The 23,661-nt window shown below is 50.0% G+C and overlaps 7 protein-coding genes and 1 non-coding gene across 8 annotated transcripts; 5 read left to right on the forward strand and 3 right to left on the reverse strand.

Annotated features, from left to right (window-relative positions):
• Positions 1–838: 838 nt before the first annotated feature.
• F5J12DRAFT_857295 (dynein heavy chain, N-terminal region 1-domain-containing protein) lies at positions 839–5,492 on the reverse strand. Its single transcript, XM_051746730.1, has 14 exons — positions 5,425–5,492; positions 4,973–5,368; positions 4,654–4,920; positions 4,480–4,604; positions 4,100–4,430; positions 3,478–4,047; positions 3,253–3,419; positions 3,113–3,190; positions 2,489–3,062; positions 2,180–2,430; positions 1,902–2,120; positions 1,705–1,834; positions 1,546–1,643; positions 839–1,489 (listed from the first exon to the last, which is right to left on the reverse strand). The coding sequence occupies exons 2-14, from the start codon at positions 5,241–5,243 to the stop codon at positions 1,055–1,057; spliced, it is 3,516 nt and encodes a 1,171-aa protein (XP_051596184.1). The 5' UTR covers positions 5,244–5,368; positions 5,425–5,492; the 3' UTR covers positions 839–1,054.
• Positions 5,493–5,780: 288 nt separating this feature from the next.
• On the forward strand, positions 5,781–5,881 carry F5J12DRAFT_t182. The gene has a single exon. It is a non-coding gene; the product is annotated as a tRNA-Pro (tRNA).
• An 802-nt stretch (positions 5,882–6,683) lies between these two features.
• On the reverse strand, positions 6,684–7,535 carry F5J12DRAFT_415201 (uncharacterized protein). The gene is made up of 4 exons (XM_051739314.1): positions 7,342–7,535; positions 7,275–7,283; positions 7,086–7,213; positions 6,684–7,026 (listed from the first exon to the last, which is right to left on the reverse strand). The coding sequence occupies exons 1-4, from the start codon at positions 7,412–7,414 to the stop codon at positions 6,769–6,771; spliced, it is 468 nt and encodes a 155-aa protein (XP_051596185.1). The 5' UTR covers positions 7,415–7,535; the 3' UTR covers positions 6,684–6,768.
• A 1,335-nt stretch (positions 7,536–8,870) lies between these two features.
• On the forward strand, positions 8,871–9,898 carry F5J12DRAFT_415299 (uncharacterized protein). Its single transcript, XM_051739315.1, has 3 exons — positions 8,871–9,413; positions 9,472–9,746; positions 9,799–9,898. Exons 1-2 carry the CDS (start codon positions 9,126–9,128, stop codon positions 9,727–9,729), a joined length of 546 nt encoding a protein of 181 aa, XP_051596186.1. The 5' UTR covers positions 8,871–9,125; the 3' UTR covers positions 9,730–9,746; positions 9,799–9,898.
• Positions 9,899–10,382: 484 nt separating this feature from the next.
• On the reverse strand, positions 10,383–14,664 carry F5J12DRAFT_857316 (Spc7 kinetochore protein-domain-containing protein). Its single transcript, XM_051746731.1, has 9 exons — positions 14,423–14,664; positions 14,160–14,362; positions 13,147–14,128; positions 11,708–13,102; positions 11,477–11,652; positions 11,239–11,420; positions 10,927–11,183; positions 10,613–10,866; positions 10,383–10,555 (listed from the first exon to the last, which is right to left on the reverse strand). The coding sequence occupies exons 1-9, from the start codon at positions 14,567–14,569 to the stop codon at positions 10,444–10,446; spliced, it is 3,708 nt and encodes a 1,235-aa protein (XP_051596187.1). The 5' UTR covers positions 14,570–14,664; the 3' UTR covers positions 10,383–10,443.
• A 111-nt stretch (positions 14,665–14,775) lies between these two features.
• F5J12DRAFT_857317 (homoserine O-acetyltransferase) lies at positions 14,776–16,399 on the forward strand. Its single transcript, XM_051746732.1, has 4 exons — positions 14,776–14,890; positions 14,940–15,126; positions 15,176–15,349; positions 15,399–16,399. Exons 2-4 carry the CDS (start codon positions 14,942–14,944, stop codon positions 16,378–16,380), a joined length of 1,341 nt encoding a protein of 446 aa, XP_051596188.1. The 5' UTR covers positions 14,776–14,890; positions 14,940–14,941; the 3' UTR covers positions 16,381–16,399.
• A 3,490-nt stretch (positions 16,400–19,889) lies between these two features.
• F5J12DRAFT_896735 (major intrinsic protein superfamily membrane channel protein) lies at positions 19,890–21,305 on the forward strand (the record flags this gene model as incomplete). The annotated part of the gene is made up of 9 exons (XM_051747970.1): positions 19,890–20,029; positions 20,080–20,203; positions 20,259–20,292; positions 20,343–20,401; positions 20,451–20,645; positions 20,697–20,735; positions 20,789–20,999; positions 21,053–21,179; positions 21,236–21,305. 9 exons carry the CDS (start codon positions 19,890–19,892, stop codon positions 21,303–21,305), a joined length of 999 nt encoding a protein of 332 aa, XP_051596189.1.
• A 1,174-nt stretch (positions 21,306–22,479) lies between these two features.
• F5J12DRAFT_857331 (uncharacterized protein) lies at positions 22,480–23,527 on the forward strand. The gene is made up of 2 exons (XM_051746733.1): positions 22,480–22,847; positions 22,901–23,527. The coding sequence occupies exons 1-2, from the start codon at positions 22,612–22,614 to the stop codon at positions 23,412–23,414; spliced, it is 750 nt and encodes a 249-aa protein (XP_051596190.1). The 5' UTR covers positions 22,480–22,611; the 3' UTR covers positions 23,415–23,527.
• Positions 23,528–23,661: the final 134 nt, after the last annotated feature.

Genomic DNA, 23,661 nt, shown 5'->3' on the forward strand with positions numbered 1-23,661 from the left:
CCCTTTCCTGGGCAAGATTCAAATTACCAAGGCGGTTGGAAATCTGCGCGACGGCGTCACACTTACCATTGGATACCCACCCTTCGTTGGGGGCTCATTGACGCTGAAACTGGATGGAAAGGATGTCGTGTTGGAATATTCTATCGATGCTCTCGGATGGCATTATCAGGACAAGATTGTCATCGCCACTCTCCCTTGAGGGGTGGAATTTTCGAGGTGCGGGTCATCGTTTATCATCTCAATACCATCTGACATACGTACCTTCCAGGTCTCCTCTTACACAATGCGGGAAAGATAGACGGGAGTAGAACGTATTATTAGCAATCTGCCTGTATGCACCCGCCTGCATTGCGGGTTGTCAATCATTTTTAAGCCTTTCTGAACGTGTGGGTTCCTGGAAAGTAACTCCGGAATACCTTTCCCAGGTTTCTACGGGACCGGTGACGATAGGGACTGTTGTAAGTATACGATCCTGTTTTGTTGGTCATCATGAGGCATGAGGTCTGCTGGCAAGGGGGTCTCTTGCTCACTTCGAACATATTTTTTTTCGCGCCTATAAGACACGCTAACCAGCAGCAAGTTGTGCGCAATGTAGACCAAACTATTGATGCTGCCGACAGAAATTCAAGGTTCCATATTGCTGCGCATGTGAACACAGCGAAGTTGGGTACAATCATAATCGATCCAAGAAGTTCTTCTCGACCGGGTCTACAATTTTAAGGGACAATCCACGCGATACTATGCATTAATACCCACATGGCGGAGGGGGGCGTGGCCCGTGTGGTAGGCGGCAGCATTTCCCGAGTTGTTAGAACAGAGTAATCAGCAAAGGATCATTCAGGATATATCCACCATTACACAAGTATATATATGCGTATCCTATCTGATACAGTAGTAGCGGAAGGAGAGTGCGAGTCAAAAATCCACATAAAAAGGGAACGGACGAACGACCCAGCGATCACGATCAAATGAATGGACGGGTGAAAGTGGACGGGAATTGAAAAGAGAGGGAGAAGGGGGGTATTCAGAAAAATTCGATGACAGCATGTACCTATTAGAACCTCCTCACACCCCCAACAAGGCCCTCGATGGAGTGGTGCTCAAGTTCGTTCCTCGCTTTCAAGATCGCAGCATGCATCTCCTTCATCGCATTCCCAAGCTTCACGCCGAATCGACTCAATATGTCACGCTGCCATGCGTCGTACTTGGCGTTGACTCGGGCCTGTACCTGCTCGTAGTCGACGATACATACTCCGAAGCTGCGTTGCGTCTCCGATGTGTCGAACGTCGAACGTGTTTTCTTAATTTCGGTGAGAAGTTGCTGCCAGTGGGCCAGTGAATCGCCTAAGCGGTTAAAGACGTATTCGGCCTCGAGATCCCAGAGGGACTGGAATTGTAGCCATTTTGCGACGTAGTCTTTGAGCTGCTGAACCTTGAGTTCGATTAACGCAAAAGGCCGCTCGAGGGTATTGTCAGGGAAGTGGGTAAGCTGCTCGAAATGATCAGGTTCCAGAAAATACATGCACCACAAGCCCATTTACATACCAAAGATGTATAGGTTGTCTCTGATGCAAGGTTCCGCTGCATCTGCAACCCAATCTCGTATCGCGAACTCTGGATCCGACGAAGCCGACAGATAACACCTGTACATAGAAGTAAGCCATCTGGTTCAGCACCAAGGGGAAAATAATTATAACACCGCACCGAGCCAATCATGTAGTTGTTTGATCCATGTGGAACGTGCATATTCTATTGGGGGATCCAAGAAAATAACCTGGTCTTGTATCCGGATCTCATGCACAATAGGTTTGATGGCAATACTTCCTTCAACGAACTAAAAACAAGTCCGATTATAGGGTCAGTGATTATGCACACTAATCAATGCATGACCTCTTACGAACCTTCTCTTCTCGGCTGCCCTTGCCGGCTCTTCGTTTGTTCGTTAGGTCACGCAATGATATCATGTCACGGCGGCCATCGTCATCAACACGGTCGAATTCGGAGCACCACACTTGAATGATATGGACCAATCGTTGCAATAGGATACCTTCTATTCGTTTATCGAGCTCCGCGACCCAGTGTTCCAGATTTGCATATCCTTCCAAGTTCAAGCGATCGATCTATGGGGGAACTCAAAGTCAATAATAGCTTATCAGACACTGAAGTGGAGGTTGTATACCGCAGCTTGTATCCTGCTCAGCAACTCCAAGAATGCCTCGCTAGTATACGGGCAGGTCGCAAGGTCTTCGACTGCACGAAGGATGTCCCGATACAGATCGATCACGTTGTTTGTTTTGTCCTGTAGAACAGAAACTACACTCGCAAATTCCCTGACGAACTGGATATGTCTATTGTCCCGTCCATCCGCGCCTGATACGAAGCGGGCAGTGTCATAATGGTTGACGAAATGGTCCCAACGGATGTTCATGCCTATAACAACACATCAACTCACGACCCGCCTTACGAACGAGCATTAGATAGGACTTACCTTTGGCGACCATCCTCTGTGCATCATTCCGGTACTCGGCAACAAGCCACTCAATTCCCTGGTTCTTTTCCACCAGGTCCAGTGTCTGACCGTACGTCCTGACTGTCTCCATCAATGAAACAGCATGTGGATACACTCGTTTCGCGTCTTTGGCCATGTTCGTGATCATATGCGGAACTTGGAACCCAAGCCAGAGCAAGTTCCGTACCTCCTTGAACAACGTGATGGTCTGTGGATCGAAGTTGACCGCAAGTTGGAACCCTCCTCCGCGCAATCTCACAATCTCGAAGAGGCGTCCGTTAACTGCCATATCTCTCCGGTTGATGTCATGTAGCCAGGCATCGTATACGGGCCGAACGTCGAGCTTCTTTCGGAATGCTGCAGACTCGGATTGAAGTTTCTGCCCTTCTGCGTATAGCTCCCAGCCTTTGCCCAGTACATCCTCTACTCGCTTCATGTAAGCCAGGAGTTGCCGCTCTATTTGGCGAGCCCAAATGATGGCACCAGCAATGGGTGGAAGGTCACGCATTTGAGACATGTGGTAAGCTTCTGAAAAACGATATTGAGTTTTGAACTGCCAGACAGTTAGTCGAAGAAGTCGTCAAATAATAATCGGTGCACTACCTTATCGTGCAATCGCTTAATGTCTTCTTTTACCGAATCAATAAGTTGAGTTTGATACTCCTGAATGGCACCTCGAATCTAACGTAGGTCACTATGAGGCATCTGCGGAATGGTGGAAATGCAGATATCAAGATACACACCTTTGGCCGTACAAACAAGGCATTGAACTTGGAGAACACTCTGAACATCTCATTTGCGTTGCGTGCCGTACCAAGCCTGTCACGTAGCCGTGCAATAATCTGATTCTCTACCCTCGCTACCCGTTCGTTGTAAGCGTTTTCGGCCGCCACCCAAATCTCCGTGCCCTCTATATCACACCCATCTTGAGTACTGAGTCGACATAGGGAAACCGGCAGGTGACATACCGACCGAGACATCAAGAACATCAATACGTTTTATCACCTCATATGCTTCCTTAACTTCCTCCTCCATATCCATGCCCCCGACTTCTTTCGCAAGAGTCGTCAAGCCTTTCGTGGGCCCGGTCATCACCGCGAGTTGTTCATGCTGCTTTCTCCAATCACGAAGATAGCGTACCCGTTCCTGGAGTTTCGCGTGTGCAGGCACTACCTTGATAGGAATGAATTTCTCCGATCGCTTACGCGTCACTTCACGCGCGACATTCGTGAACTCCTTGATGAGATCATCCCATGTCCGGAAAATATTCAGAGTTTGTGAGAGAAGCCGATCGAAAGTCTCGTACGGTGTGTACGGAAGTCGGTGGGAAGTAAGTACGCGCAGGAGCTGATCGTTGAAATCCCGTGATATCGCTTCGACGAGTGGAAGAGCACGACGAATCGGATATGGTGACAGTTTAAGCTTGCGGTTGATATGACCGAAGATGAGGACCAAGGACTCTTGAATTTTATCCAGATCGGTCGCCGAAAGGAGCTCGTTTAGTGGAAAGTCCTTCATCAACTGATTGTATTTGTGCACTAGTAGAAGATAAAAGGAATGTCAGAGATCAGAGCAAGATTGAGCACGCACCCAAATCCATCGCAGAATTGAGACCGGTATCAGCGATGAAACTCGTGGTTGCATGGTATCGTTTGGCATTGCGAAGACACTCCATAACCATATTTACTTCTTCACTTCGTAGCTGTGCCTCGATTCCTTCCAACGCCCGCTCCAGACTAAGCCAGAAGTTGATTTCTTGTGATGCAGTGCCAGATGAGACGTCTCGGGAGAGCTTGGTGACTGCCTGGATAGACTTGATCCATTGATTCACGTGAGAGTGCAAAGTATTGAGGAAGGTGCTATCATTAAGGTGTCGTGCTGGAATGAACGATATATTCGGTCGCACGTTGGTTGTTTGGGCCTACGTGCTGTTCGATCAAAAGTTGGCACCAACAAGAAGTGCCCGTTACCTGTTCGACAGCCCGTTGGATGACAGGGTGTATGATGAGATGGGTCTCTGGTATTTCGACGTTCTGTTGTAGATGCAGCAGCGATAACTCAAGCTCGGCAAATTTCTTCTTCGTCATTGGTATGCCTGAACCACGATTTGAGTAATCGGAAATATTCGAACACGTCCTACACACCCATTTTGGTGTCGCCTTCCTTGCCGGAACCCCGAGCGCCAACAAACGCGTCAAACCATGGTTTCACTCCACAACTTACTACTGCATGAAGGGATTCGTAAGGGGTTTCCTCCCCACCGAAGAGGTTCAAAATGTGCAACTGAGTGGCGAGAGGTGCCAAAGGATCGAGGGCGTGACCGCGTTTGATGAGTGCCAGCGCCATCACATTCGAAGGAGAATACGTGAGTTGTGAGGCGAGCTGGTAGTAATATCGTGAAGGCACGTCCTCTGCTACGCGTCTTTAATTGCAGGTAAGAAGCAGATCTTTGTATATTCTCACCGTCTGAATCTTCCTTGACTTTTACGACGTAGATCACACCTCCACCTTCTGCAGCAAACCGTGACACTCTCTCTTCGAATTCGTCGTCGAACAGGGAGAAGAGCTCCTCTGAAGAAGCACCAAGTACTGGAGGTAGAAGGGAGAGGAGATAGGATCTAAATATGGATACGTCGAATGTAGGAGGAGTTGCATCTGCGGGGACGTCATGAGGGAGTACGCCATTAGTGTTCGTCAAGGGCGTCGGTGTCGGAGAAATGTTGATTGCAGACATGGTGAGACTGAAATAATCGAGGGTGCTGTCGTTAGCGATAGTGGTATGTGTCGAGGATGACCGAAGTCGGGGGACCCGCCAATTAATAAAGTTGTTGATCGACGAGCTCTCCCAACGGAACGACGCTGAAGAAAAGAGAAATCAAGACCATTCTCCAGCGACTTCGATCGAATACCATTACCCTTCAGTGTTTCGAGCGCGGTGGCTCGCAGGAGGTTTTCACGTATGACAACAGCTGAATACTACTTGGTAGTTGTTTAGTAGCACTGGACAGGTCAAGCAGATGCTGACCTATGCTGGCTACAAAGGGAAGGAAGGTCACACAAGCTTATAACCCTCTTATATTGGATTGCCAACTGTTTCCAGGGAACCAGATACTGACGAGAAACCGTGATAATGTACAGTACGAATGATAGCTTAAGTAAATATAAGAGAGATACTTGTCAACGACGATCGATTTACTCTGTGGTTGTCGTCGCTCAACTGATAAGTGTTCGGATGAACCTACGAGTGAGCACACGTCATCCCTCCGACTACGGCTCAATGGTCTAGTAGCATGATACGTGCTTCGGGAGAAAACCCACCACAAGGATGTGGTCAAGATGTACGTGACCCGGGTTCAATTCCCGGTTGAGCCCTTCTTTTTGTCATATGGGTTTCGGTGCTCCTGCGGACTGGCACCCGTATTTTTTTTCGCGTGCACGAGATCAGGATTCAAATATTCACTAGTGCTAGTGGTGAGTCGTGCACTGTCTCGTTCACCTCACTAGGCGCTTGCAACTCACGGTACGTGTAGGAGAAAGAACAAGGGCCTATTCTTCCTTGGATGGTTCCGCTTGTGCAGGATTGGGTCTCTATCTGATTGTTTTTGTATTTTTTTGCTGAAGGCTTGGCTCCCCTCCTCGGTAACCATCTCGTATGTAGGCGACGAGCACATCGCGTTTTGAGCCCAACGGCGCGTACAGACAACGCTGTGTATGCCTATGCAATATTGCTCATCTGTCTGTCGAATTCGGTTCGTGACAATAATGCTCATCCACATTTCTGCGTTAACCGGTCAAGAAGAACGTCCGGCTGCAAACTTATATATAGTCGTGCCGTATTTAGCCGTGTTCACATGCGCAGGAGTATATCTCTGCTCATTCCTGTCGGAAGTAACAATGATTTGATTTAAGGTGCGCACGACTTGCTGCTCGTCAGCGCGTCTCACGAGCGCAAAAAATAGATGTTTGGAGAGAGCAAGAGACTCGAGGATAACCCTCTACTCTCCAGTGGACCTCATGACGAACACAGAAGGGTGGTGTTATGACAGCAACGGTTCCCCACAAAGCTTGGAAAATATTATAGACTCGCATTGAAAAAATTCAACAATCAAAGGCAGGTGAATGCACACTAGTAAATTGCTAAGGATACGTTCCACCCATCTATTTGTCTCGCACGCGAGAAGAGGAGGCCTAAAAGGCAGATACAGTACGTCAGATGGGTTGAGAGGACAGATGGTGAACTGTACCTCAAATTTCACCCCTCAAGGGAGAGTAAAGACCACGATCTTGCCGTGATAATGCAATCCAAGAGCATCAATGGAATATTCCAACACAACATCCTTTCCATCCAACTTCAGTGTCAACGAACCCCCAATAAATGGCGGGTATCCAATGGTAAGCGTGACACCATCGTGCAGATTTCCGACAGCTTTGGCAATTTGAATCCTGCCGAGGAAAGGAATGTTTGCGTAGACTCCGATGACGATCGTAAGTTTCTTCAGGTCGATAGCAACGACGATCTGCACACAATAGTCAATGAGCTGGACAGCAACATTGCAGCGATAGAAGGAAGTTTCACCTCGATAGGACCGATGACGATCTTGTAGGTTTTGGTATTCTCGTCATTGCTTTCGACAGCATAGACGAAAGCGTCACCCTGCTGTGTCTTAATGACTTTGACATTGGATTCGAATTCCTGGATGGCGCCTGTGGGCATCAGTGTAAGGTCAGCCGCAGTCTGACACCGTGAGTGGATCGAAATGCTCACGGATGATATCTGACCGCCCAATAAAAAATGAGCGAAAATTCGCCTGTGCAAACCAATAAGTACTCACGTTCACCAGAAATGATGGTGTTGTCATCCCAGTCCTGATACTTCCTGAAAGGGGATTCAGCAATTGATGGCATTGTGCTTGTGGGTTGCGTTGCTGGGCTAGTGTTGATGCTGAGGGTGGACAGCACTATCCCAAGTCCCTTTTATACCTGTCTTTTCTCATCGTCCTCCAAGCTTGTGCCCAGGCGCATGTCAAGACGGGAATTGAGCTATGCAAATGAGTGCATGACATGAAACTCGTCAGGAGAGAAAGGTAGAATGCTGAGGCTTAACGGTGGCATCGGACTAATCGTGGACCTGGTGACCGAGCAAGATGTCAATTCAAGGCATTGATACCGACACTGGTCATGGGTCGCACATGGATACGTGAGAGAAGGACTGACGTGAAAAAGTGTAAGTTACCCACATACATCGTGTAGGGGGTCTGGGTAACGCCCGTCCGTCCACGAGCGTTGCAAAGGCTTCGAACAAAACTCGGTACTTCGAGGTCAGTCAAACCTGCCCACAGAACGCCTTGCCACAAACAGTCTATTGACCTTGCATTTTGCGTAGAATCCGGTCTGAGCATATGCGATGGATAAGAGTGGGTGGGTTGCTTCCAGGAACCGGTGTGCCTGAATAGGACTACATAAGGCCTGTCGCGGACATGGACAACCGGTATGGACCATGGGTGTGGATATTGGTAGTACGATATTATTGGAATCGTCACGGCCTTCCGCGAGAGCCCGAGGAAGAGGCTGCAATCCATGTCGAAAGTTCTGGGAAGAAAGTACTTGCCCAACGTGCTGTCTACGAAACACTGGGCTTCAGTCATGTGTGCCACAGACCACCCACCACCGGTCTTCGAGCAGGAACATTCTACCTGTGAGAATCATTTATTCATCTGCATACCTATGGAAACTTCTGCTGGCGTCGATTTCGTTCTATGAAAGGGATGCTTCACAATCCGACGTGCCTGAGGCTGCTGAACAAAATGCAACCTAGAGTCAGGTCACCTTCGGTTAGCACAAGTTCCTTGAAAGTGATACAATGATTCCGGGCCATCCGGGCCGTGACTAATACAACCACAAAACTACATCCGATCATACCTGCTTTCAAGTCGGCACAACCCCTTAGGTACACCAGAAGACAGTCGTTCCCTCTTGATTGTTCAGCTTACCATCACAGACTCGATGCTTTCTAGAGCTATACTGGAAACTCAAATCGAGAATAGTCCGGAATGAGAATTCCACTCTGCGTCTGAGTAGGACTGAGCACGACTCGGAGAATGTGGCAGCAGCCTGGGCTGAAACTACTGGAGAGGAGAACAAAATCCAAGGTAATAGAACTATTGACCTCGAAGTGAGTTGTCTCGATGCCTTTCAATGCCCCCGGACAGACAGGGACTATTCAGACCCGTGACGTGAAGTTTGTAGGTACGCTTTTTCACGTCAGCCCCTCTTCTCACGTACCCATGTCCGACCCACGACCAGTGCCAATATCAACGCCTTGAATTGACATCATGCTCGGACACCAGGCCCACAATCAGTCCGATACCGCCGTTACGCATTAACATTCTACCTTTCTCTCCTGGTGAGCTTCGTGTCAAGTGGCCATTTGCATAGTCGAACGACCATCTTGACAAGTGCCTGGGAGCGGGCTTGGAGGACGATGAGAGCAGACAGGTATAAAAGGGACTTTGGACAGTGTCGTCCAGCCTCAGCACAAACACCAACCCAGCAACGTAACCCACAAGCACAATGCCATCATTAGCTGAACCCCCTTTCAAGAAGTACCAGGACTGGGATGACGATACCATCATCTCTGGTGAACGTGAGTACTCGTTGGTTTTGCACGGATGCACTGTCACTCATCCCCCCCCCTGTGCATCAGACATCATCCGTGAGCATTTCGATTCACTCACTATGCTGGACTGTGGCTGACCTTGAGTGGCTGATTCTCACAGGCGCCATCCAGGGATTCGAATCCAATGTCAAGGTCATCAAGACACAGCAGGGTGACGCTTTCGTCTATGCTGTCGAAAGCAATGACGAGAATACCAAGACCTACAAAGTCGTTATCGGTCCTATCGAGGTGAATTTTCCTCGTCTCGCAACGACGTTTCTGTTCAGCTCATGGACTGTTTGTGCAGATTGACGTCACTATCGACGTGAACAAGCTTACGATCGTTATCGAAGTCTACGTGACCATCCCTTTCGTGGGCAAGGTTCAGGTTGCCAAGGCTGTCGGAAATCTGCGCGACGGTGTCAAGCTTACCATTGGATACCCGCCATTCGTTGGGGGCTCGTTGACTGTGAAACTCGACGGAAAGGATGTCGTGTTGGAATATTCCATCGATGCCCTCGGATGGAATTATCATGGCAAGATCGTCGTCTTCACTCTCCCCTGAGGAGTTGAATCTTTGAGGTATAGGTTACCATTTGTCATCTCATTACCGTCTGACGTCTGTACCTTTTAGGTTTCCTCTTACACAGTGTAGGACAAGTAGACGAGGTAGAACGTATTATTAGCAACCTATGTGCACCTACCTGCTTTATGGAATGTCAATTATTTTTGAGCCTTTCTGATCGTGTATCTTCAATTCCGGAATATCTTCCAAGGTTTTCGGAGAACCGGTGACGATAGGGACCACTGCAAGTATGCGACCCTGCTGTATTCGTCATGAGGTTTGCTGGAGAGGGGGGGCGGTCTCTTGCTCTCACCGCTCTTACCGTCAAAACTGTCCTTCGTACGCACAGCACTCAGCAGACAGCAATTACCACCGCAACAGCAAAAGCCGAACCCCTCGCAATGCATGTAGAGCACATACTCTCAGCATATATCAGTGCCATGCTCATTGTACGAAATTCTCGGGGGGGTATAAGAGATGCCTTGAAGGTCTCTGCACTTGACCCCGGCAGCAAGATCATCATGAAGTCACTCTGGAGATAGCATGATCAGACCTTAGAAGTATCTTCATGCACCTCTTTGGAGAGCGACATAACCATCCACGAGAGGAGCCAGCGTCCGTTCCATGTAAAAACTACATACATCGAAGTGTGACATGAATCGTAGAGTATTCCATTCCCAAATGGAATGTCCCGCTAGGTTGTTATATGAAATTTTATACAATACATTCCGCTGCTTCCATACATGCGTCCAGTAGACACCCATGGTTATTAGTAGGGGTCACATCTTTGAGCCGGGAACCCACAGCTTGAAGGATAACATCTCGCCTGGGGTTGAACGTCAGAGGGGGATATGTCTGCACCCAGAAAGCAACAAGTACTCACTGTATCTGCCCATATATGACCCTAACATCGTGCTTCATTGACTGTATGTGGCACGGCCACGTAGAAAAGGTTGCAACATCGAATATAAAAGACACTATCGCCTTGGCTTTGACACTAGGGTATAAGATCGAAACGTCGACAGAAAAACCTGAGGGGTTCTCTTTAAAAGTGATATAGAACTTGATGGCAACCAATCTAAATTGTAATTGCAGTCGAGAACAACAGGACCAATACGTTCCGACGAACTCGACAATCTGGGGGGGGGGGTAGATGAGGTGATTCGAAGTCCAACCAAATGCGCGAGACATGCGTACCTTGCGAAGGCTATTGCTCACCTCTGGTCGATTGACGAGTTCTTTCGCCATTCGCAAGACGACACTACAGAACACTGGGAAAACTTCCGTCCTCTTGGCATCCGGGAACTTCTGAATTTGGACAGTTCCAACCACAGGACGACATCGAACACAGGTCGTAGACACTTCGTAAGTGGATGCATAAGCAAATTTGAAGAGATCATCTTCAACTTTGGTTATCTCCACCATGTGCAACCGTTGCAGCGTCTCCAGTTCACCTGTCGATCGATCAGTTAACTAGTGACACTCGCGAATATGTTCAGCGGGATTCACCCTTAAGTCGGAAAACTTCTACATGAGTACTGTTCTTCTGTACATCGATGAGTCGCTCAGTCTTCTCAATCGATGCGGAAACTTCAGCCTTCTCCGTTTGGACCTCCTTGAGCTTTTCTTCGATACGACTAAGCTTCGCCTTGGCTTCCTCGACTTCCCGACGGTAATTGTCAAGTTCCGTACTACGAGATGTCAATGCCACTGTGCAATAGACTACGAGCATGAATGGCACACTTACCCCTGTTCAGATATGCTCGCCTTGAGTTCCTTCAGATAATCTTGATCGCAGGCTTCTAACTCTACAATTTCTGTTGTCTCCTTCTCCAGCTCTTCCACGAGTTGATCGTGTTCCTGCTGCAAGCCAGGAAGGATACTTTGGGCCTCATGAATAACTCCCTCGAGAAATTTAGCATCCTTGGTAGTGGTGTGGTTCAGTGATTACGCGCATACAGCCTGACATAAACCATGCCTTCTCCAAATGCTCAAAGCCCTTGCTAGCCTTCTGATCCAACTGTTCGACCCACTGCAATTTCCAATCGTACCACTCTGACTTCGCCTGTTCGTGGTTATGGACCTTAATCAACTTTAACTGGTGGATCAGCTCCGCCTGTCCAGTCTCGTCCGCGGAGATGAACTCTTGGAAAAGCTGCGGCGTCATCTCGAGCGCTTCTTCCTCAGCCTCTCGGTATATAGATTGGATGCGTTCGATCCACGCTTGGAGATCCTTGCTTACATGGGTATAGAGCTCGAGTTGTGGCACGTCCACTGCCATGGCCACCATATATTCTGCTAGAGGTATTTGTCCATCGACTGATGCTCGCCGTGAAGGACGAAGGGTAGAGGGATGGATACTTTGTCGGCGAGGTGCAGTAATCTCATCCATAAATCGAATGCCCGTCATCTCAAAGAATTGTTGAATCGAAATAGGCGGACCTTCTTCCTCTTCACTGCTCGCTTGTTGGACGTCCTCTCGCCATTGCTCGGTTGCTTCAGTTGTTGGCTCACCAATTGGCAGCGAATTGTTCGGGCCTTCGTCATCGCTACCGTCACCCCCATCCTGGGCTACATCGAGCATAGAGTCTTCGACAGGGTTCTGCTGAGAAGGCGGAAGCGGATTTGGCTCAGGTAATTGGTCATCATGAGAGGATTCAATGACCATCGACACTTCATGCAGCTGGGGGGGAAGTGCAGCTTCCGAGAGCTGTGTTTCCGTCTGCTCAGCTGACTCCGCTGTATCGTCCATGACACGGTCCTTTCCCGCTCTGTCTTTCTCTGCAGAAACGTTGAATCGGGGGAGTACTCCTTCTGCATCTCTAGTTACGGCGATGCTCTTCCTCCTGGCTCCCATGGCCTGTTTACCTGGGGAGGATGGTCGACTTGACTGACTAGCGTCACCAGTGGAAAGAGGAGTGACCACTTCGCCGAAACTTTTCCGCTGGGCAAGGTATCCTGAGGGCCTTCGTAGACCAAGTGGTGCACGTTTGCTTGGACCAGCCTCGGATTGTGTCCCCTGCCCAGCTTGGGGCGGTGCTATCTTGGTGGGTGATAGTCTAGAAGGAGCGTTCGGAGGCCGCGGCAATTCATGACGAGTCAAACCTGCGGTCAACTTCTCGGGACCCGAGGGTTTCTTGGCTGGGCTCGACCGACCGTCAGGAATATGGGCAGCAGCAGCGGAGCGCTTTTCGGGAACCGGGCGGGAAACAGGAGGAGCGAAATTCGCACTGAATTTCTTAGGTGAAGGCGGAAGTGAGTTGGCTTTGGAAGGAGACGGTGGTCGTGCGGTTGTCGCAGGAGTTCGTGGGCGTGGAATAAAGCTGAATTTTTGCGGTGCAACAGTAATATTCTGGGGTTCCGCTATTGCAGGCTTCGCGGGTCAGGCAGATTGCATGCAATTAAATATATACCTACCAGTTCGCCTTCACTACCTGCAGGAGTCGGGAATGACGGTTTCCCTGTAACCGGGTTGGTCTGTTGCGGAACTTTTAACGATTCGGTAGCCGGTGTTGTTGATGGCACCTCAGGAGAGCCTTCTTGTCGTTGCTCACCGTATACAGAAGTAACGTCCATGGTTGAATCGCCAGTGCTTGGGACAAGGCTTATTCGCCGTATAAGCTGAGTAACGTTGACGGTTTGATTCCCTTCGTCGTCATCATTTCTACTGTTCTCCTCCGCAAAGCTGTCCTCCGTGCTGGTAAAACTGTCTGGCTGAACGTCTTCTTCGTTTGAGTTTCCGAGGCCTAAAGAAGCACGGGCAGCCTGCAACCTCGAGACAGCGTCATTCAAATCCATTTCTTGTACCCCCCCATTTCCTCCGTTCTCCTCGTCGTCTGATGATGGGATAAAGGGTGTATTGCCCGAGTGGGTAACAGCACGAAGAGCCAGCCACGCTTCACTTGGTGGCTTTGCTGGGCGGACGAGTGGAACTGTAAACTCCATGGGTTGGGAAGTATCGCCTTCAGAGCCAAGGGAGTGCGACTGGCCCGAGTCTTCCTCCACAAAGGACTGGTCCTTCTCTTGACCCTCCCCGTCTCCGCTTTGATTATCGAGTGAAGCTCGGGGAACAGTGAGGTTCCCAAGAGGTTGTCGAGGTCCACCTAGCGAGAGGGAGCGTTTGCGTACGATATTGTGGGATATAGCCTCCGTCACGTCCATGTCAGCAGCGTCGTCATAGTCTCCTTCGTCTTCAAATCCAAAGTCAGGCATGTCATTAACACCTTCTTGCGCGTTCGACGCCCTGAAAAATGCGCCTGGAGAATAACCCGTGTCGTCCGAGTCCATCTCCATCGACTCCTCACCGCCGCCCTCGCTAAAAATTGCTGACCTCCGAATCGAACTGTTGCGACGAAAACTTGAAGCGCCAGGATATGCATTTTCGTCGTTCGCCCCTCCACTGACTGCCTATCTCGGCCGCAGGGGAAGACTGAGGAGACGCGGTGCTGTTGGTGTTTTGCTCCGGCACTTCGAACAAACGGACGTGGGCGTGGTTGGCGAAGCTGACACGCCTTCCAAGGGACTTTCGCGAGCCATCTGTCTCAAAACGAACGACGCCTGTCATGTCCATTGCCTGCGTTCTGTCCTCTCCATCGTCCGTGGCATTCACTTTGAGGATACTCTTCCGTGGAGCCTGACAGACAAGTGTATATAAATCGGTGAATGGCGAGTATCAATGACACGAGAAACACACCAATGAACGGCGTGCTCTGGCCGTAGGACTGAGATGGTCGCCTGGGGCGATGGAATGAGCGCGTCGTCTGTGACCGGGATGAGCCCTGTTGTGGCCAGACACCGAGATTGAATTGCGCCGACTTGGTGAGCTCTTGTTAACAGCCATGGAAATTCGTGCTAGTACTAGTTCGACAGGTCAGTTATCGAAAATATGTGTGCTCGGGATCCCTCCACCAAGGGCCCAAGGTGTCGCGGTCTTCAAGGTGGGCGACGCGCTACACGTGACCCAAATAACAACTACGACTTTGTTTGTACCTATTGAATTCGGGAACTCGGCGATTACATACGTGACTTGAGCTGTAATTACAATATCCGGGAATTACGGACGGGCCGGGTCTTCCCGTTACTGGTCACAATTGGAAACGTTCGCGCCATTTCACGCCATCAGTTGCTTCGGGTTTCCAGGCTTGAACGAGAGAAGTTTGAGGTAACAAAGTACTAATCTCGAGAGTTTTGATCCTTCACTAGATTCACAGCCATGTCGACCACCGAGCCACTGGCCGGCCAAAATATTTATATCGTACCTTCGTTCACGTTGGAATCCGGAACGGAATTGAAGCAGGTCCCCGTTGCATACAAAACCTGGGGTCAACTCAACGCAACGCGAGATAACGTTATGATAGTCTGTCACGCGTTCACCGGCAGCGCCGACGTGGAAGATTGGTGAGTGTCTTCTACATTTCAAAACGATCGACCTGTTCAGTATAGGCAGGTGGGGACCCCTCATGGGCCGAGGCAAAGCGTTCGACCCTCAACGTTTCTTTGTCTTCTGTGCTAACGTCTTGGGCTCACCATACGGCACCGCATCGCCCGTAACCGTAAATCCAGATACACAGAAACCGTTTGGTCCCGAGTTTCCGCAGACAACTATCCGAGACGACGTTCGGTAAGTTCTCTTCTGCTGGAAAACCCCGGAACGCTAACTGGTTACCTAGACTACACAAGCTAGTACTGGACCACCTGGGTGCTTCTGGCGTAGCGGTCGCGATCGGGGGGTCGATGGGAGGCATGGCAGTCCTCGAGTGGCCGCTTTGCACTCCCCAAGGCTATGTCCGTCATATCATCCCTATCGCTACATCCGCCCGTCATTCTGCCTGGTGCATCAGCTGGGGCGAAACCCAACGACAGAGTATATACAGCGATCCCATGTACAAAGACGGTTACTACGACGCCCAGCCATCTTCGGGGCTCGCTGCAGCACGTATGGCTGCACTGCTTACATACCGTTCCCGCGACTCCTTCGAACAGCGATTCGGTCGACGCCCACAAGTTCCCCCCGTCTCCAATCCCAGCGCAATCGCCCCACCGTCATTACCCTGTGCTGCGGACGCCGCCCTTGCTGCGCACAATGAAGGCTGTCAGAAATTATCCAGCCCAAATTTCCAATCCAAAACGCCCGAGTTACGACAATCGGCATCCTCCACTCCTCCCATCTTCTCTGCACAGTCATACCTCCGTTACCAAGGCGCAAAGTTCGTTGCCCGGTTCGACGCCAACTGCTATATCCATATCACTCGTAAGCTGGACACGCACGATGTCGCTCGGGGGCGCACGGTATTCCCCGAAAATTCTAGCAGTACAGCGCAAGCGACCGCGCTTGCAGCTGTACTCGCGACCCTTCCCCGACGCGCGTTGGTCATCAGCATAGAAACGGACGGTCTGTTCACGCCTAGCGAGCAGAAAGAACTGGCCACTCATATACCGGAAGCAAGACTCGTGGTCATTCCATCCCCTGATGGACATGACGGGTTTCTTCTCGAGTTCGAGCAGATTAACAAACATATACTTAGGTTCTTACGGACAGAATTCCCGGAGTATTACCAACAAGAGGTCGATGGGGAAGTCGGAGTGGACGACTTCAAGGTGACAAAGACGAGTTTGTTTGGGGAGGCAGAGCTCGATGTCACGAGATGGTAGCTATGGAAGTAGCAGACCCTTTGGTATAAAATTTGCAACGACTTGACGTTCCCTAACCATTCCTACAGGATTGGTACGATAGAGTAGCAGCGCAGCCAAGATCTCAGCAGACGAACAGAGGGCACCGAAGATGAGAGCGTCTACTCGGCAATGCACCAACTCAGTTCGTTGGACGACATGGTCTCGTCGCGAACTTCACATGGCTGAACACTTGTTTGAACCTCTGCTTTGTAGCGACATCGCAATTTGAATCGTACCCCCCCCCAACAGAGGCGAAGCGCGTGAGGACGAAGAAGGCACAAGATGCGAAGCCAGCATTGGGATGAACATAGTCTACCCGGCAGAAATTTGCGGGGTGAGTCCAAATGCCGTTGGAGACCATAATGGTGAACACACGTAAGATTCGAGGAGTTCCAGTCCGTTAGTTCTATCTCCCAGATGTTGACCCTATTAGCTCTTTGTCGGCCACGAGATCTTTTCTGACATCTTGTCGGATGGTACATCGGACTGCCACTTTGACAGCGGGTGTATTCAAGAAGGGTGGGGACGAGTGTGGTGTGAGTCCTGTCGAACATGGGCGACTCGCAGTCAAATATCCAACCTCATAACCCAAAAGGATCTCGGGCCATTATCCGCTGGTGTCAATGCCGCCGACTGCATCTTTTTCATTAGAATTGTTCATTCAACAAGCACAAGTGCGACCGCTAGCGCGCGACACTCCGACTCCCGCATGCCATCGGCATTAACGTACCCTCCTAACGGTATCTCCTTCCCTTCACCGGTTTTCGTCTCTTACAGCCACATCAACACGCACAAGTTCTTCCAAAGCGGCCGGTGCCAATTCTGCAGACTGGGAAGCTGTCAGGGCCATACTAAGAGCTCTAGCAAGTGATGAAAGATGTGACCGAAGCGAACTGAACATCAGGTCATGCAGCAGTGCAAGGAAAGACACCGAGGAGACCGACACGGGAAGGCACGACAACTAGGGAAATCGAAGGTTAGCCTGCCAAGTAAACTACGACGAAAACCAAGGAAATAACCATTACACATGCCGAGAACAGCGCCCAGCATTCCATGCAAGCCTCCTACCAGGTCTTGCCAGCTGGTCGGCCAGAGTCACACGCGACATGTCATTCGAGTTACAGTCTTGACTTGCGCGCTATACTGTAGTTAGCGCGAACCCCCTCCCTGCAATTAAAGCGAACTCTGCCTCGCGGCGAGCAGTCGTGTTCTGACTGCCAGTCCTAACTGTGGTGAGCAAACGATCAGGTCCAATATCTCTGCGAGCACCACTCACGCGTCCGTCCTTTGTGCTTTCAGATCCCACCATTGCAACTGCGTAACGGAACCTTCCAGGAAAGACTCCCAGACCTGCATTGTGTCAGCAGGCACAGCCTCGCGAATAGTCAGAACATGATATGTCGACCCAGACGAGGAGGGGAAAACCGTCGTGCAATAGCGGTTTACTGCACGATGGTGTGGAGAAAAGAAGCTTGACAGGAGGGTAAGGCCACGGTGCATGCACGCGTGCGTCCAAGAATGCGTCGAGAGGCTGCGGAGAATAGGGTGTCAATGTCGGCATGGTAAAGTGTGCCATGAAGAAGTTATTTCGGAGTTTTCGTCGGCGGATCTTCGTCTTGGCTTGACTGAGCGATGAGCAATTGAGACCCTATAGAAGGCGAGAGACGGTACGGATCCAATGGGGCGTGCGTGTCGAAAGGAAGCTGGTGTACAGCTGGTATGTATGCCAGTTAGCACTGAAACGAAACGGGTAGGAAAAGTGCCGAAGTCCAGCTGGATCCCTGTACATACGAAGTGGCTACTATCATGCATATCCACGCTGAATACCCTGCGGTGAGAGAGCGCATCTTTGAATGCAGCCAGCCCCGCACCCACGTTCCAAGGTACAGAAACGAAGAATACCACTGCGAAGCACCCCGTCAAAGCATTTTGTTCCTCAGCCACTCTGCGCCGCGGAGAAGGTGAAATGTCAAGTCAGTTATTATTACGTAGCTTATCGTCTTGCGGGCAATCATTAATGATTATATAATCGTGGCTGTGATAGCGAATTGACTCTCCAAACTCTTGGGCATGTACGTGTACGAAGTCTCGCTGCCAGATCTGCACAACCCATGTCCGCTGGAGATCCGTGTCAAGCGGATTGCATGGTATCCGGATAGGAAGCTCAATTGTGCCCCAGTTATTCTATTCTTTTTTGTGTTTGAATCCCTCGCGTTGTACTGCGGTTGCGTCGCCTCCACCCTAACCACGGTTCTTCGTGTTCTCTTATCGTGTACCGATGGCAAAATGTGCGCGCAGAAGTCTGAAGAAGCTAGCTTGCGAACGGTATCATTCAATCGGCTGTTGAGAGGCGGTTCTCAAGTTCGGAATGGATCGGGAGAAGGTATGTCCGGGCGCATCTAACAGTGTCGGGTTCCCTGTCATCCCTTTGTAGTTTAAAAGACGTCGCCATGCACTTTGCGCACTGACGGTTTCAGTAAACCCACTCTGCTTGGCATTCTATAGTTCGCTGCGAATTCATGCCGCGTGTCTTGTGTTTCCCTGTGAAGTGCGGTTTCCCCACATTGCATCAACTTACAGGCACAATCTTCAACGTTCGAGGCAACGTTATGCGAGACGTGGAGAATGATGAATATCGGTACTACGGATCCCTTCAAACGCCATTTCATGTTCCACAATGTCATGACACCATGCATGCTTTTTGTATGCCACTGTAGGTCGGCAGTTCGTTTACACCTTGCCGCCACAATCATCATGCATCATGTCTACACATGATCGATCACTTGGTTGCTGTCGGTAATGAACTGCATTGACTTTGCGAGTCAGCTCTCAACCTTGCCGGATCAACCTTGCCTCCGTCGAGGTCCCACGTCTGTTCCCCGTTCTTGGGGAAAGAAGCATGTCATTCTGCTTTTATTTGCGTGTTTCACGTCGGAGATACTCGTCTTAAATGAGTAAGACGGGTCTGTGTCAACTCGTACCTGCTCAGGGTACGGCGTTCGTCTGCCACGCCTTGAACAGACTCTCATCTTGATCAACGTCATAATTCGACTTGTCGGTACGTAGTTTACTTAAATGAACCACTTTGCTAACAGTAATAATTACATCTTCATGGAGATAGAACCAGCCAGCAAGTTAGGTTTGATTCGGAGTCCGACCATTCAGTTTGCGAACACTTTGGTTTACAAGCTGCTACGCGCTTCGAGATTCAGTCAGCTGCTCACGAAATCTCGTAAGCGTCCTACGGTTGCCAATGGGATCCCTCGTGTCTGGAGTTCACGAACCGAACCTTGCGCGGAAAAATCGATATTGCAAAATTCTGGACCTTATCGGCTCCGGTCGTCACCAACCCCCTCACCATATCTGTATGCATGTATGTCCATAGTCAAGTTTTGTGATTCTTGATCACATATAAAAAGGCCACAACTCAACGCCTCTCCCAAGTGCTTAGATTGCAGAGCCCACTTCCATCGGCGGTTCTCGTTAGTATGTCTCAGAAGCCCTCCCAAACTCGCTCCGATACGTCGAGCACGTACATTCGGGCAACAAATGAGACTGCCACCATGGGGGTGGTTTCCGCAGGTTTGACCGACAGCCCAAAATACCCGAACGCATGGTCAAAGATCAGGTTTGTGCCTCCCCGACGTCCTCTCGTGCATGAGACCATTTTACTCTCAGGGAATATATCCGGGAACCTGCTGCAGAATTCCTTGGTACTATGATCCTTGTTATCTTTGGTTGCGGTGGTAATTGTCAAGTCGTCCTGTCTTCAAGCACGGCGGTTACTGCCAGCGCCAAGGGGGTGAGTGATTTCTCTTCATAAACTCACAACTTGATTTGACAGAGATGATATACAGGAGTTCCTTTCGCTCAACTTTGGTTGGGCTGTTGGTAAGGGAGACTTCATATCCTGTGGTCGGCCACACTAACTCCACGTAAAGGTCTTGCCTTGGGCGTTTTGGTTTCTGGTGGAGTATCTGGGGGTCACATTAACCCTGCGGTATGTTTTTACACTCTGTTCATGTTGCCTTCAGTTGACCTCTGGCCAGGTAACCCTCGCCCTCGCCTCCCTCCGCGACTTCCCATGGGGAAAAGTTCCCTATTACATCCTTGCTCAACTGCTTGGTGCCCTTTGCGGCGGTGGAATCATCTACGCGAACTACTACCATGCTATTAATGCTTACGAGGGTGGGCCAGATGTTCGCACCATCTCAGGGACGGGCGGCCTTTTCGGAACTTATGCAGTATGTGTCGCTCCGAACTCCTAGAAATTTAAACTCATGCAAGTATACTAGGCTGACTACATGACCTCAGCGTCCTCCTTTTTCTCAGAGGTAAAGAACAGTCGCCTGCGTTTGAATGGCTGCGCCATGATGATCGTTAACAGTTTTTGGCATCTTCCATGCTTATAATCGCTATTTTGGCTGCCACGGACAAGAGGAATGGCCCTATTGGTGTCTGGGTCGTCCCGCTCACAGTCTTTACGGCCGTCCTAGGTATCGGTCTCGCGCTTGGTATGGAGACTGGCTTCGCCATCAACCCGGCGCGTGACTTTGGTCCTCGGCTCTTGACTGCGATGGTCGGTTATGGAAAAGATGGTTCGTGATTTGTGGAATGGTTTTTATCGGAGAGGCACTGATTTTCTCTGTAGTGTTCACGTTCAGGAACCAGTACTGGCTCTGGTGCCCTATTCTCGGCCCCATTCTTGGTATGCAAGTTGGAGGGTTGGTGTACGACCTTCTTGTCTACACCGGCTCGGAAAGTATCGTCAACAAGCCGTAAGTTTTGTAGCCGTATGTAAAGTGTCTGAAATCTGGGTGACGCTGTTTCTCAGGATCGTGGCACCACAGAGCCACACTGACACTTTTCCAGATAGGACGGCAAGCGGTGCAACCGCAGTTTGAATAACGCTGACTGGATGTTGCTATGAGCTTTACGACTTATCATTCCATTTACGAGTTATCTCTCTTTGTAGGTTGTCTTGTTCGCTTCCTTGTTAGGGCATTGTTCTACGATTAGTTCTGGGTTGTAAGGTCAACCAAAGTTGTACGGATCCGCAAATGCAATACGACCCCCTCCGAATGTCCAGGTGACTGACGGATGGCGGATGTTGAAATGATCGAGGACACATCATTAGTCTCACGACCGGCAACTTGGCAGCAGCTGTCGCTAGTATTCTCCGATGTGAGCTTCGTGGAATGGTGCGGATAGAGGTACGCATGTCCAGCATTATAACAGACAAGGATCCAGCACCTGCCCACAACTTAACGGGACCGAAAAACTAGACGGCACATCCTTCAGTAAAGGACCATGCAAGAACGAGTGCCACGTCTTCGTCATGGAAACTAGGAATGGTTAGGACGAGGGGGGGTAAGAGTGGTTCGTAGGTTCCCTTGTCAACTCGTTTCCGATACTTGAAAGTCCAACCCGGCAACGTACCACCTATCCGATCGTGGAGCATCCAACAGGCACCTGGGCTGTCAGATATACTATCTAGCAGCTATAGGTGCCATTGATGTGACGCCCTCGATGGAGAATAGTGTGTCGATACCTGCATGGTAAAGTGTGTCATGAAATTGTTTCGGGGATTTTCAGCGGCGGATCAGCCTGTAGAAGGCGAGAGGGTACGGAGCCAATGGGGCATGTATGTCGGAGGGAAGGTGGTGTACGTCGGTGTATGTGTGTATTAGCACAGAAAAAAAGCAAGGTAGGAAGATCACCTTCTGTTTGTTCCCCAAGTTCCAAATGCCTCCGTGCATGAAGTGGCTACCATGGTACATATCCATGCCAAATCATGATGAATACCGTGCTTGGCCCTTGGGAGAGCACATCTTCAAGTGCAGCCGGCTTCGTACTCATTCTCCAAGGTATGGAAACGCAGAGCACAGCTGCGAGACATTCCGTCAAGACAGTCATGCCGACTCTTTTTTCAGCTAGGGCCATAGTGTCGTACTGGTGCATGTACACCGCCGAGGTCGTCGCACCCTACGTCTGAAACTGAGTGTACAGTTCTAGGTCAAGTAATTACTTCGGATCCTTGGTTTTGCGAACCTATGACGGTGACTTCACTCACCGAAGCCTTCCGCCATGTCTTACGTTTACTGCCATCTGCACAATCCATTCCCAGTAGCTTGCTGATGCTGCTGGACTTGACTCGTACTTCATGACGTTACATATTAGGCGCGTATCAAACGTGTTGCATGCCGCGAAATGATCTGGAATGAGAGCTCTTGCAATACCCAACTCTCTTCGCATCCGAGGCTTCACGTTGTACTGCAATCGGGCCGCCTCTACCTCAACCACGGTTCTTCGTGTTCGCCTTATCGTGGGCCGATACCAAAATATGGGCGCAGAAGCCTCCAGAAGTTGCCCTGCGAACCACGTAAGTCATCGGTTGTTGAACGGTGGTTCGACGCTTGGAATGGGACATTGCAAGTCGGTAAAAAGTACGTCCGGGCACATATCGAACAGTGTCGAGTTCCCAGTCATCCCTTTACAGTTTAAAAGACGTCACCATGCACTCTGACAATTACAGTAAGCCCTACTTCGCTTGGCGGTCTGTTATTTGGTGCGAATGTATGCCACATGTCTTGTGCTTCCCTTTGAGGTGTGGTTTCCCAATGTTGCATCACCTTACGGGCGCGACCTTCGATGTTTCAGGCAAAGCTACTGGAGACGTCGAGAATGATAATATCAGTACTTCGGATCCCTTCAAACGCCCTTTCGTGTTTCCACTGATAATGATACCGTGCCTACTTGTCGCATGTGCCACTGTAGGCCGGGGGTCCGTTTACACCTTGCGGCAATATGATCATGCATCATGTCTACATGCGATCAATTCCTTGGCAACTGTCGGTACCGAACTGGATTACATTCATTACAGATCTGCTTTCCACCTTTCCGAATCACCCATTTCTCCGTCGAGGATGTCGTTCGCCGTTCTTGGGGGGAAGAAGCTTGCTATTCTAGATTTAATTCCGTGCGTCAGGTCGGAAGTGCTTGTTTTCCATTAGGCTCAATGTCATAACTCGACATGTTGTCGGTATGTGGTCTGAATGGATCGTTTTGCTAACAGCGAGAGCCATTCTCATGGACTGCCATCAGACAATCTGTATGGCCAGTTACTTTCCCCTTCATACTTGTCCAACATACAATTATCAAAAAGCCGTTTCTCACACCCGTCTGTAAGTTACTACTGAGCCTGCACTGATTCGTCGTATTCCGGGGCCCGGACTAATCGGGCGCGAGCAGCCATTTTAG

The sequence above is a fragment of the Pisolithus orientalis genome, assembly GCF_024613125.1.
Source record: "Pisolithus orientalis strain OTSU chromosome Unknown F5J12scaffold_42, whole genome shotgun sequence".
NCBI classification, from domain to species: Eukaryota; Fungi; Basidiomycota; class Agaricomycetes; order Boletales; family Pisolithaceae; genus Pisolithus; species Pisolithus orientalis.

Bases quoted from the DNA above. Each gene is read 5' to 3' on its own strand.
- F5J12DRAFT_857295 (XM_051746730.1), bottom strand. From the start codon at position 5,243: ATGTCTGCAATCAACATTTCTCCGACACCGACGCCCTTGACGAACACT. The intron at 4,048-4,099 runs GTGCGTGCTCAA...ATCTTCTACTAG, and splicing joins CAATTCTGCGATGGATTTGG to TGCACAAATACAATCAGTTG. The intron at 3,191-3,252 runs GTGTGTATCTTG...GACCTACGTTAG, and splicing joins CCTTGTTTGTACGGCCAAAG to ATTCGAGGTGCCATTCAGGA.
- F5J12DRAFT_415201 (XM_051739314.1), bottom strand. From the start codon at position 7,414: ATGCCATCAATTGCTGAATCCCCTTTCAGGAAGTATCAGGACTGGGAT. The intron at 7,027-7,085 runs GTGAAACTTCCT...TATTGTGTGCAG, and splicing joins TCGTCATCGGTCCTATCGAG to ATCGTCGTTGCTATCGACCT.
- F5J12DRAFT_415299 (XM_051739315.1), top strand. From the start codon at position 9,126: ATGACGATACCATCATCTCTGGTGAACGTGAGTACTCGTTGGTTTTGC. The intron at 9,414-9,471 runs GTGAATTTTCCT...CTGTTTGTGCAG, and splicing joins TCGTTATCGGTCCTATCGAG to ATTGACGTCACTATCGACGT.
- F5J12DRAFT_857316 (XM_051746731.1), bottom strand. From the start codon at position 14,569: ATGGCTGTTAACAAGAGCTCACCAAGTCGGCGCAATTCAATCTCGGTG. The intron at 11,421-11,476 runs GTAAGTGTGCCA...GACATCTCGTAG, and splicing joins GCGAGCATATCTGAACAGGG to TACGGAACTTGACAATTACC. The intron at 10,556-10,612 runs GTGAGTACTTGT...GTTCAACCCCAG, and splicing joins GTCATATATGGGCAGATACA to GCGAGATGTTATCCTTCAAG.
- F5J12DRAFT_857317 (XM_051746732.1), top strand. From the start codon at position 14,942: ATGTCGACCACCGAGCCACTGGCCGGCCAAAATATTTATATCGTACCT. The intron at 15,127-15,175 runs GTGAGTGTCTTC...CAGTATAGGCAG, and splicing joins AGCGCCGACGTGGAAGATTG to GTGGGGACCCCTCATGGGCC. The intron at 15,350-15,398 runs GTAAGTTCTCTT...CTGGTTACCTAG, and splicing joins ACTATCCGAGACGACGTTCG to ACTACACAAGCTAGTACTGG.
- F5J12DRAFT_857331 (XM_051746733.1), top strand. From the start codon at position 22,612: ATGATCTGGAATGAGAGCTCTTGCAATACCCAACTCTCTTCGCATCCG. The intron at 22,848-22,900 runs GTACGTCCGGGC...ATCCCTTTACAG, and splicing joins ACATTGCAAGTCGGTAAAAA to TTTAAAAGACGTCACCATGC.